We start from the raw sequence: 13129 nt of genomic DNA, 5'->3' as shown, positions 1-13129 counted from the left end.
AAATCGGTTAAATTGAGCAAGTTATGGTACCACTACCAACACAATGTTATGGGTGAGCTAGTTGCCCCCTAGCAAGATGGCCGCCATGTGGTGACGTCCGGCTCCGTTGGCCGGCAACGCAGACGAGACATCTAGTCTTTATATATATCTATGGTTTCCACCGCTCTCCGCCAATCATGGGCGCGAACCCAACCAGTCGTCCAATCAGAATGAGACAAGACGGAGCAAGGGGGGCTTGGGATCTACGCATGCGCGTTGTTGACCCGGAAGTCGGTGCGGTGTCCGGTGAAGATTAGCCATTAGCTTGTCTTCTGGAGAAAGAACCTCTCACTGAAGCTGTCTCCATCTCTTTCTGCCACGTCAACCCGGCTCGCTCACGGTATTGTTGCCTTCACTTTAACAACATACGTGTGTGTTTGTATTTTACCGAGTTGTGTGTCTTTGCTCGGAGCTGAAGTTCTTCGGGATGAAGTTAGCATTGAAGTTAGCATTCATCCGTTAGCTCCATCGCCACCTGAGTCATCACCTTCATCTGGCTAACATCTTTTATTCCACCCCCACACCTCTAGGATGTGTTAAATTAACTCAAATTAACTTAAATTAACTATTATATCATATCATATTTTATTATACTGCATTAAATTGCATATTGCAATCTGACACTGTTCACTGTTTTGCATTTAGCATTTCACTTTTTACTTCACTTTTTATATCCTTTATCTTTAACATATTTTTATTCAGAAATGTTTAGGTCAAAATAAATGTTACTTTGTATAAATATTGGTAAAAAGTGAGTAAATAAGAAGTAAACAGTGAGTAAATATAAACTGGTTTCCTATTTTTTATTGCTCTCCTATGTATGTAGTATTAATTGCATTTTTATGTTTCTATGTTCATTGTTTGCACCAATAACCAGAGCAAATTCCTTGTATGTGTGAACGGCAATAAAATACTTCTGATTCTGATTCTGATTCTGACCCAGTGTAGAGCAGAACCTTCAGGATGTCCTGTCATGTCTGCCAGCACCTCCTCCTCCTCCTCCTCCTCCTGGGGGTCGGGGTCTCTGCGGTGGAAGTGCTTCGCCCTCGGGGGGTCCCTCTGCAAAGTAAGCCTCTATACAGGGTTCGTACGGTCATGGCAAACCTGGAAAAGTCATGGAATTTTAAAATGTGTTTTTTTCCAGGCCTGGAAAAGTCATGGAATTTAAAATGTGTTTTTTTCCAGGCCTGGAAAAGTCATGGAAAAAAATAATCTCCCAAAAGTTTTGGAAAAGTCATGGAAATGTGTTTATATTCATATTTTCATGTCGTTCATTTACGCTTTAAATGTTTTAAATAATTCATATGCTTTTAAAGAAATACACTAAAAATATAAGCAGGCATACTTGGGTTTGTGTCATTTAAGGTATACTGTATGCTGTGGAATTCTCATTGTTAGTTTGAATACTACATTTTGTCACTTTTTCGATTATACACCGAGATTTCACAAAATGTTCGGTCATGGAAATTTGGTTGAAAGTTATTGAAAAGTCATGGAAAAGTCATGGAAATCCATTGGTCAAAATGTGTATGAACCCTGTCTATAAAACCCATGAGGACACTTCACGGGTAAAGTGTTGGCGCCCTTGGGCTAGTTAGATATTTAAAGTTTAAAGTTCACCCGAGACAGAAAGCCTCTCTTTCTATGCCTGTGTGCTGCTGGCGTTGGGCGAAAAACTGATTATTCTCAAACTTCAGAGATATGTTTATTGTAGCTTGTAACTGAATAATTAAGTAAGATGCATCTAGTGTCTAAATGAGTTCACACCTTCTTATCCTCTATGCCCCTCTTGGCCTCTTGGATTAGTTTTTTTTTAAGCAGAAAACCCTCCTTAGCGATCTCTGCCATCTTATGCATGCTCTCCCTCTCTTTGCGACCCATCTCCCTCAAGATAAAACATGATAAAAAAAATAAACAAACAAACCACTTCACATTGTCTGGAAACTTCATGTATAGCACACGCGTAGGCTCTATGAAGAAATTAGGTAAATAAGTAGTAAATAAGTGTTTGCAGTTCAGCGCGTTATCATTTAGACAACGTGATTATATAATACAATACTATCGTTTTTTCTTCTTCTTTTAATATTTCGAAGCCACACTTGTATCTGAAAATACAAATATTTTCCAACTGCAGTTATCCTGGCAACTCTGCAATATTTTAAGATCCCTTTCTGATGGATGATCATGATTTGGTACTAAACCAGGATTGTATTCACGTCCTCTTGCTTCATCACCAAGTGTGATATCCCCGGGGATGCCCAAACTTTGATATTCATCTGTAAATCTGATGAAAGCATAATCTCAGCTCTCTCCAGTTTTTAAGCTGTCACAGCATTTATTTTTTTCCTTTGTTCTCCCTCCTTGACAGATCGGCACTTCTATGAAGAGGGCAAACCGTTCACTTGCCTGGACGGCTCCCGCACTATTCCCTTCGACCGAGTGAACGATGACTACTGTGACTGCCGGGACGGATCCGATGAGCCAGGTTCGTACATGCTGCCTCCTGGAGATCCTCCTGGACTTCAGTTTACTGAATTAAACAAAAACAATGACTCATAAATGTATCGGTGGTCTGTTTCTATTCAGTATAATAAAGGTGTTTTTTTGATATCGCAATTTAATTACAGGCACTGCTGCTTGTCCCAACGGCAACTTCCACTGCACCAACGCAGGTTTCAAACCAGCCTTCATCCCCTCGTCCCGCATTAACGACGGCATCTGTGGTACGAGTTTGAAGCTGTGCAGACTAGCTCCTTTCCAAGTGTTTTCTGTGGTTAGGGTTTTTTGTAATGTCTTTTTTTTTCTCCCCAGACTGCTGTGACACAACAGACGAGTACAACAGCGGCACTACCTGTCAGAACACCTGCAGGTGGGGATGCTTTGGGAGTTTATATCTAATAACTCCTTTGTGCTTTACAGTCTTAACCTAATTTCTTCATAGAGCCTACGCGTGTGCTATACATGAAGTTTCCAGACAATGTGAAGTGGTTTGTTTGTTTATTTTTTAAACATCATGTTTTGTCTTGCAGGGAGATGGGTCGCAAAGAGAGGGAGAGCATGCACAAGATGGCAGAGATCGCTAAGGAGGGTTTTCTGCTTAAAAAACAACTAATCCAAGAGGCCAAGAGGGGCATAGAGGATAAGAAGGTGTGAACTCATTTAGACACTAGATGCATCTGAAATCTGCTCTTAACAAAAAAATATTGAGTTTATTTCAGAGTCTCAAAAGATGTAACGTCTGACAAGACTTATTAGTGGCACACTGCAGTTATTTTTTACTGTTGCCTTTGTGAGCGGTGAGATGTTATTGAATCAAGTGTTCTCTGTTATAAATGCCAATACATTGTTTCATAAGTTACATTTACATTTTACTGCATTTCAAAAACCTTTTCTAATTTGTCTCATCAGGCCAAACTTGTTGACGTTGAGGCCAGTAAGAAGGATCTGGAAGAGAAGGTTGAGGCTATGAGAACTGTGAAGGAGGCTGCAGAGGAGCCAGAGAAAGTAGCTAAAGAGCGCCATCTGAAGGCCTGGGAAGGTAAATGAAGATATGAAAGCACATCGTCTACCGTTTGCCCTGAATATCACGTTACAGATACTATTGTCTACTATTTTTTTCATACATATTTTAAAATTGGATTTAGATGAAAGAACTTCTAGCCTGAGCAAAAAACATATTGTAATATTCAATAGAATCCCATGTGTGATAATAGTCACTGATAATATAACTTATATTTGTTTCAGATCAAAAAGCTCTCATTCGCATGGAGAAGGACAAAGCACGAGTAGTTGCTGTATTTCTTGAGCTGGATGATGATGCTGATGGCTTGTGAGTATTAGTGGCCTCCAAAATTAGTAGCATCCACAATGAGTGAAAAAATCATAGTGTAGTGAGGCTGTGGGGCAACTTTCCAAACAAAAACAACATGAAGTTGTGCATAGAAGACAAATCACAATTTCATATCTGTAACCCTTTAATCGTAATTTGTCTTGTTTAACTGAGAGAAAAAATAAATGTCTGACACGAGATTCGAGGCTCTTTGAAAAGTTAGCTGTTCTTATCTGCACTTGACTTGACTAACAAAGGGAATTATTTACTTTTGTTTCTCAGCATTTCAGTGACTGAGCTTCTTTCCCATCCTGAGCTCAATCCAGATTCAGACGACTCCTTCACCGAAGAAGAGGCTCAGGTAAATGTTTTTACTCTTGTGTTGTTCCACAGTATTTAAAAATTCAGAAGCTGAACAGATTCAAATGTGAGTTTTGTCTTTTGGTTTGTTCAGGAATTATTTGGAGGAGTGGACCAAGTGGACCCAGTAGGATTTGAGGCTGTTTGGAATACCATCAAAGAAAAATACATATCAGAGGTAACAACCTGGTCATTATTTCACTAAACTCGTGTGTGAAAGCCTCTGCTGCTCTGATGTTTGACTCTTTTTGCCAACAGGCCTCCACAGACACACCGGCGCCAGTGGAGAGTCCACAGGAGGAGACGAGGGAGCCAGACATCGACCCTGAGCAGTACCCTGAGGACGACGGCCCAGAGGATGACGAGGAGGAGGACGAAGAAGACGACGATGACGACACAGATGATTCAGACTATAAGGTAAGCCCACCGACTTTCTCTATCAAACTCAATACTGGATGACTCCAAGTTCATTTCAGTGAGTCATTCTCATCTGTGTTTGATACGCAGGCCCCTCCCACAGAGGCGACTCCAGAGAAGAAGGAAGACGACGCTGAGGGCACGATGCCAGCACACGACCAAGAAACGCAAAACCTTATTGATGGTAAGTGAATGACTCAAGCAGTCCTCATCGTTGAGTGAGTGAATCACGCTGTAAAGTTCCAGGAAAAAAATAGAGATGCGATTTTGAATGTTAATCTGCCATCATGAAAAGAAATGATATCATTCTGGTAAAATCAATTAATGCTTATCTGTAAAACAAGAGGATTTATTGAACAGCTATAAATGAATGATGGTCGGTTGCTTGTTTAATACAAAAGCCTTTATTCTGGATATCTGATTGGTAGCTGCTCAGAGAGCCAGGGATGACTTTGATGAGGCTGAGAGAGCTCTCCGGGAAGTGGATGATCAGATCAAGTGAGTTGCAATTCTGGATGTTGTTGAGCTTCTTTCCCAATAATGCAATCAGTGTTTTTCAGTCAAACTGTCAACAGCAATAGTGAGTTATTTTGTTGATCAATGTGTTTTTAATATTTAAAGTCAGTCAAATACAAAAAAATGACCTTTTGTGTTTGCTTTTGGTTTCCAGAAACATTGAGAAGGAAATTTCCTTTGACTTTGGACCCGATGCTGAATTTGCCCATCTCTACAACCAGTGTTATGAGTTGTCTACTAGCGAGTATGTGCACACTAAGTCTTTTTGCAGTCTTTTATTCTGTAAGTTCCTACTTCTGAAGGTCTAAGTCCATCATTTGCTTTCAGGTACATCTACAGGCTCTGTCCGTTCAACAGAGTGTCCCAGAAGCCAAAGTATGGTGGATCTGAAACCAACCTTGGGTAAGATGTTGTTTCTTCTTGTTTCTGTTGTTTCTATACATTTGCAGTGTTCTTGAGACACTTGACTGCACTTCCCTTTTCTTTCTGTAGAACGTGGGGAAAATGGGCAGGACCTGAAGATAACATATATTCTATGATGAAATATGAACAAGGAACAGGATGCTGGCAAGGCCCCAACAGGTCCACCACGGTGAGTCTCAGCCAGCCAGACCTGACACCATCTTTTCTTTGCTTGATTTTACTTCCTGATATCTGTTTCTCCTCTGAATACACATGTTTGATCTTGTTTGATCTTGCTCCCTTAGGTTAAATTAACATGTGGAACGGAGACAGTTGTGACTTCTACCTCAGAACCCAGTCGCTGTGAGTACCTGATGGAGTTCTTCAGCCCTGCCATCTGCAAAGAGCCTCCAAGCCTGGAACCAGGGCTGCCTGGGCATGAAGAGCTCTAGGTCCTTTTAAATATGTGAGTAAATCTCAACTTTTTTTTGTTTCTTGCAAAACACTGAGACATAACATCATAACACATTGTATGGCGCATATATGAAATTCTGCAGGGACCCTTTCAATCTCCTATAGGATTTAATTTGAGTCATGTTTCTGACCATTATTATACTTCAATAAAAATGAACTGATCCAAATTTCCTCATGGTGCTCACTCCAACAAAAATAAAAACAAGTGACAGACAGATTGTTTGAAAAGCAAACCCCTTGTGCTTCACTTTAGAAGAAGAGCAGGACAGCAACAGGATGAAGGTAATGGCTACTTCATTAAAGTTCATTGTAGTTGTCAAGTTCAGAGGATTAAGAATTAATTAATGGTAAGAATTTTTAACAATTCACTAAATGGTCGAGTCACAATAAACTGCACTTTGGGTCCGGAAACAGTAAACAATCTTGTGACATATGCGTTTGCCTTACTGGTGCCCTCTTGCATCCATCCTTGACTACAGAAGCCTGTAACACAATTAACTCTAATGCATTTATATACTCCAAAATCTTACAATATATATCATGTACCATAGAAATTGCCTTTATAGAGAACCCACCATTACCCTGGCTATATGCTATGCGGAGTGATGTGTTTATTGATATATTCCTGTGAGACTCAACCCTGTTGCTGTACAAATTATATATCACATGAAATTTCGCTTGAAATAAACAAGGATTATAAAAAGGCAACTTTAACTTATGTGTTTAAATTGATGTTTTAGCGGATTCTCTTTCAATGGCTTGTTGGAATTATGGTGATAGTGAGGAGGACTGAAGGTGTTTTTAACTAGTTTAAATTGTAGCGGTTAAAGGTTCTGGGACAAGACGATCTACAAAAAAAAAAATTAAATTCAGAGCACAGATAAAGCACATTATCTGATCCATCACTGTTGTAAATGCTTATTCTTCACATAATAAACCTATAGGGATTAATTGCAGCTGAACTGTTCTTCCCATTTAACGACTGCAAAGTCAGGACTCAAGCAAACAAGCAACAGAAATGAACGTGTGTGCTTTTTTGTTTTTGACAGGTTGTTCCTGAGGGACCACACCTTGCTGTGAGCGGCACCACCTTGTTGTTGGTTAACAGTTCAGAACAAATGATGGAAATTCCACGTAGTCATCTACACTTCCAACCTCCACTACATGTGTTTTAGATTTTCCAAGTTGTGTCAAATGTGGTGTCATTCCATTGTTTTGAAATGAACTGCTTTTATAAAATTACAAACAACTTTGTCCATTTGTAATTCATCAGAGCCTATAGTTATTGTGTTGTGTTAGTGGTGGCTTCCAAGTATGGTATATACAGTTTTAAATAGTACTGGTAGTAGTAATTAAATACACTTCCAAAGCTGGTAAATAAAATGTTGGAAAGAAGCTTTGTTTAGAAGCAGTTACCTCTTCCTCTGTTCCTTCTTTCTTACACCCAAAACATTAAGTACACCACTTTGTCTGCATTCATTAAAATAATATAAAATATGTACCCACTTATCAAAAGACATGCTACATAACTAGCTGACATGCATGACACAGAAACATGTCAAATATGTAGTTTGTATGTGTGGAGCGTAGCAAGACGATTGCCCAAACGCCAGCCCGAATAAACGTGTACACATAATGGTTCAAATGTATTTTGTTTTTTCACAGTCAATAAAAAATCCAGTCATTCATATTTGTAACTTTTATTTTTTTCTGGCATGTAAAGTACAAATAATTAAACAATTCCATGAAAAAGTCTTCAAGCGTCTTCAGCTGAAATCCCAGTAATAAATATCCTAGACTAAACTGAAAGGTTTTTTTTTTCTTTGTTAAATTTTGACATTGTTCATTTGGTCATGTTTGGAAGTATGAGATTTTGTATTTCTTCCGCTGATAGTGGTGTCAGCGGAACTGTTTTGATCATTTTCACCTTTGATTTGTTCTACCATTCCAGGAAAATGTAAGAAAAACATCACTAAGTTACTGCGTCCCCTCTTCTAAATAAATAGACACAAAATACAGTTGGTTGAGAAACAGAAGGACCACTCACCCCTTCACTACCCTAGAGACCCCCAAGAAAACCTTCCTGCAGCTTTTCTGAGCCCTGCTTTATTTTTGCCGGGCTGGGTTTCCAAAGAACATCTTTTGTTTCGGTCGCACAAATCGATATTGATACTGATGATCTCAGTATTACAATGCTTTAACAGAAACAAAACCCCTTATATTTGTATGTTTGAATTGGATTGACCCATCAGCATAAACAGGAAAGCATCTTGAGAGCTTAACAAACCCAGGACAGCTCCCCTGGTACTGGCTAAATGCTTGACCCTCAAACGGCCCGAAGCCTCACTACAGGGGGCTGTCCCGCGTCTCAGGGGTTCACCGAGTGGTTGAAAAAACAAGACTGTGATTAGATTAAATAATTAAAAGAGTTTCATTTAACAAGACAAACAGAACACAGGCAGTAAAGGCATAACATCTAGCACACAGCATGTATGTTTATACACTTCAATTAGTTAAATATAGCAGTGCATTCTTTGACTATGGAGAACGTTTCCAAATCGTACTTCTAAAGCTGTTTTTCTATTTGTCCCCCTTTTTAAGAAACGAAATGGTGTAACCACAATTTTGGCAAACTTAAAATCTTTTAAACTTGCAAATATAATGAAATAAACCATAAATATACACAAAACATACTTTATACGAGGCAATAATAATAATCATAATAAATAGTTTTTAAGTTAACAATAAGTTAAAACTACAAGCTTAAAGTCGCCCAAATAATACAAGTTTGTTGGCGCTATTTTGAATTTTTTCTGTTTAAATTATTTTATGTTGCAACAAAAGCTACCACAGACTTTTACAAACACAATTGAACACAGTTTGATTGAAATCAAAAAATCTAACTAAGTCTAAAATCTGCATACACTGTAAAAACTGCAACTAATTAAGTAATGGAAGAAAAATAACAAACTGTACCCAATCAATGCAACCAAACATAATATTTGACCCATGTGTGTTCTCTATGGCAACATCAACAACACAAATACGCTAATTTAACAAGTGAGTCTTGATATGTAAATGAAATCAATAAATTACAGGAAAATAAAATGATATTTGAAATTGACATGGGCTAAAACTGATGATATATTAGACAGTATTCCTTTCAAGGTCATCGAGATTTGCTCTATGAGGTCAGCCAAATACGCAATTTGTTTGAGCTTGCATGGTCAGAGCACAAATTAGGGGCTGAGGAAGTGATTGTGAAAATTTTGTCGATCACAGCTCTCATTGCTTGTTTGAATTTTCTCGAATGAGTCTGCTCATTTCCAATGGTTCTTTGTCCAAACTTTTGCTCCTTTTCGCTCTTCCGCAAACCTTTTCAGTGTGACGTTTAATTTCTTTTTTTAAAAATATATATCATTTGTTCTCAGTCAATATAAAAACAAAGCACATTGCACTTACTGTTCCATAGGAAAGTTTTTTTGTCTTTTTAAATGATTATTGTTGTTGCTCAAGCAGTGTAGTACTGTTTCCTGCCATGGTCCTTCGCTCTCTACTGTACAATAGGTGTAGGTCTTTGTATAGACTGTGTGTGAAAGGTCGTTTCGGGCTGTGAGTTTGGTCTGTGGCTTGACTGTACTACGTCGGACATGGCTGGGCAAACGACTCCAGCTGCAGGTCAACACGGCCTGTTATCTCGGTTGTTCCTCACGTCTATCACTGGTCTCATCAAGTTCTCGGCCCTACTCCGCTATCTCTTGCAAATTGCTCAACTCAAAATAGCTCCATTAGCTCCTTTGTGTGGTCAGCTCCGGACACGCCAGCGACAGCCATTCAGAGTTATTTTGGGAAGTGAAACAGTATGAGTCAGTTTGAAAGATGCCAGAGTCAGTATTTGAACGGGTGCAATGTTGATGGTTTTAAACGATTAAATTGGTCACAAGACAAAGCAGATGATATAAATGTCGGGGGAAATACATTAGATGGACGGATATGACTTTTCCTCTTTTGTCAATAGGTGAATCGATTCATCCCAATTTATTTTTGATATGCCTTTTTTCATCATTCGGTGTGTGCATGGAATGTGTGCAAATGAGAATGCTTGCAGCTGTTTCATGTTAGCATTTGGTTTAGTGGTTTTAGGATTTACAAATGCAAACTGATATGCGCAACTTAGATATTTAAAAGTAACGATAACGGAAATTGTAGAGGGTCCTTATTCAATAAATAACATAGATTTGTACAGCAATTACTCTGGGAATTATATAGTTAGTCTTAATCATCCTTCTTGGTACTGACTTGCAAAGCAATTCTTTGGCAAAAATCAAATCTACCTAATCGTAATAATCATGCTCAATGTTTGTTTTTAATTGGCAAACCTGTTTGAGTCTGCATTCTTTCTCTTATTTATTTTTTTATTTGCAAGCAGCGATTCCGTTTGTCAGCTGAATAAAAGGAGCTGCTTTCGCTGCAGCTCTGTCTGGGATTCTCAAGTCAAAGAACTTCACTTCACTGCACCATCATTGAAGCAACACTGTACACAACTTCAGGACAGGAGATGTGAGCGTGTCTAAGCACTCAGAAGTAGAGATGTGTCTGTCAGGTGACACCCCTAACTGGTAAATCTTCCTCTTTTTATGCCAAATTTGTTTTCTTTTCAATCGGTTGAATGGTTTTTACGAGATACAATGTTTCCTTTTCCCCTTCCTACACCCCCCACCCAAACACCGCATGCTTGTTCCCCCTTGCTCTGCAAAGATCAGAGGGTTTAAAATAAAGCCATGCGATGTCCCAATTTTTCCAAGCTTAAGAATCTGTAAAAATTCAGCACAAGGTCTTGTTCTTTTGTATGTATAAAAATAGATTTATCTCTAATGTAATCCTTTCAAAGAGATCGTCCTCTTTGGCTAACACAGCGTCATTTAGAAAAGCAAAAGCAACATGTCTTGAATATATTTGACCTTATTTAATCTATTATCATGTGCAGATGTCTTGATATTGAAAGACAGCTCTCCCCATGGAAAATCTTAAGTCTGGTCTTTAGCAGACAATTCAACTCGGCAGAATGGCCTTAATGTTTCATCAGGGTGCCATAAATAATTTTCATGCAATTGGGCTGAGGATATTTTGAGAAATGCTATTTTCGTGGCAGTGCCAAATAGATCTGAGGCAAATAAATGAGCAGCTTTCTGTTGTAAACAGAAATATAATTGTGACACTTATTTGCGGTCTCGCTGTCGTACAGTCATCTTTTGAGAGGGCAGGAAGCTTTTAAGAGAATAGAGGGGGGTTGTAAATAAAACTGAGGAAAAGCATTTGGAAAAAGCTGAAGGAACTGGTCATCTTTTCTCCTCAAAGGATCAATGATCATTTTAACATCGCCAGATATCTCTGCTCACACGTGTGACTCTGAAGTCAGCTTCATAAAGGTTCAGCCATTACAAACTGCAGTCCTCTCTATCTGCTCTGTGCATGTTGTTGCTGTGGAGCGCATGTATTCTGCTGAAATGCAAAACTTTGACCTCATTTGCTGAGGTAGCTTCTATGTGTGCACTAGACTGAGGAATAATACCGGTGCTCTTGAGTTTTTGCTCATCTGTTTCCATTCCTCTGCAGACCTGCCGCGACCGTTGTTCAGACCATGGGTGTGTTGTTCGACATTTTTTACTTTACGTTATTTTTTTGCAGCTACTGGGATCATCACATGATCAAATCATAAGAACTTCTCTTGATACGGGAATGTTCAAATTCAAAGCAGTCGGCTGGAACAACATAAACTGGTCTTCTTTCACATCTTTTTTTTCTTGATATCTTGACACCAATGTTAGTTAAAGGGATCTCACACCAAATCATGGCTGACACAGTCGTGCAAAGTAAAATGGCCTGTGGACAATGTTAAATAAAGGTGCAATAAAAACAATGGCGCAAAAAGTGAAAACACACCGGTATTTTCCTTCTGACGTGGCTGTGTTATGGTGAAACTGTTTACCCCTCGCATTCGTCACTCCCTGGCCCACGAGAGAATTACTAATTAACACTGTCACCATGCAGATATACTGCCACTCTGCTCTGAGTTCACACGCAGTCTGTTTGTGTTGAATCCATCTTGAGCGTAGATTAGAAGAAAAAATACAGGAACTTCTCTTTTGTTTCTGTGGACTAAATATGTGTTTATATATCCTAGTTACTGAACAGTGTTTCTGTGATACATAAGTGACGATTGTGTTGTTCGGTGTGAGACTGTGAGGGAAACAGGGATTCTGATGGCCTTTGGACTACTCTTTTCTGTGACCAGTATTCATTTTCATTAGTGAACCTAAATTATTATTGGGTCTGAGCTAACGAGCTCACATAGGGTAGAGAAACTGCCTTTACGCTAGGCACCACCTAATTGCAGGTCAGGAAACAGTAGTCAAAGTTTCTAGAAAATGCTTACATACTCGGCTATTATAACCACCTTAAATATTGAATATATAGTTATATTTTAATAGACGTATATAAGAGAACACTGTTTTTTAATTTCATTTTCTTTGATCTAAAAAAATCGCTGATTCAAAATGCCCAAGTGTAAAAAAGTGACTACATCCTCTCCAGCAAGATAGTGGGAGAGATGGTGGGGTAAGAGTTTGGGTAAATTGCACATATTCTTTCATTTAAATTTTTGATCATTTTGTTCATCAGTTTTCATTATTTGCCTGAATTCAATCAAAGCACTCAGTACACATTCTCTGTCACATTCGTTAGACTGTCTCCTAAATAGATAGCTCTTGCCCCTACCCAACAAACCAGCTTCGTACCCCTTCTAATTCAATCCAGGCAAATAAAGGAAGGACTAGCATGTTGTGTAAAGAGAAAAGAAAAACTCCACTAGTGTGTTTGTTTGAAAACTCTGACATGTGTAATGCTCGAGTATGGATATGTCTGGTTATGTGTGTGCGTGTGTGTGATTATCTGCATGTCTGTGTAATAATATATTATGTATTTGTGTGAGAATGTGTCAGAGAGAGACTCAGTCCAGGCCCATGTAGAGTGATGGCACGGGGAGCTCAGGTAGCGCCCCCTGCAGGTCGAAGGAGCTGGTGCCAGCAGCCT

The 13129-nt window shown here is 39.0% G+C and overlaps 1 protein-coding gene across 2 annotated transcripts; it reads left to right on the top strand.

Moving 5' to 3' along the window:
* Positions 1 to 270: 270 nt before the first annotated feature.
* On the top strand, positions 271 to 7792 carry prkcsh (protein kinase C substrate 80K-H). Of its 2 annotated transcripts, none has more exons than XM_061089435.1 (18): positions 271 to 379; positions 988 to 1105; positions 2408 to 2524; positions 2667 to 2762; positions 2851 to 2908; positions 3069 to 3186; positions 3448 to 3577; positions 3784 to 3868; positions 4151 to 4229; positions 4323 to 4406; positions 4487 to 4645; positions 4736 to 4829; positions 5074 to 5143; positions 5316 to 5405; positions 5489 to 5563; positions 5654 to 5753; positions 5869 to 6029; positions 7087 to 7792. In XM_061089435.1, the coding sequence occupies exons 2-17, from the start codon at positions 1003 to 1005 to the stop codon at positions 6013 to 6015; spliced, it is 1605 nt and encodes a 534-aa protein (XP_060945418.1). In that variant the 5' UTR covers positions 271 to 379; positions 988 to 1002; the 3' UTR covers positions 6016 to 6029; positions 7087 to 7792. The 2 variants fall into 2 exon arrangements, with proteins under 2 accessions (XP_060945418.1, XP_060945417.1); XM_061089434.1 differs by having other exon boundaries at positions 983 to 1105.
* The last annotated feature ends 5337 nt before the right edge of the window (positions 7793 to 13129 follow it).

This window comes from Limanda limanda, chromosome 17 (genome assembly GCF_963576545.1).
Source record: "Limanda limanda chromosome 17, fLimLim1.1, whole genome shotgun sequence".
Taxonomy (NCBI): Eukaryota; Metazoa; Chordata; class Actinopteri; order Pleuronectiformes; family Pleuronectidae; genus Limanda; species Limanda limanda.
Note: the sequence above shows the minus strand (reverse complement) of the source record. Positions and strands in the feature narration are given on the sequence as shown.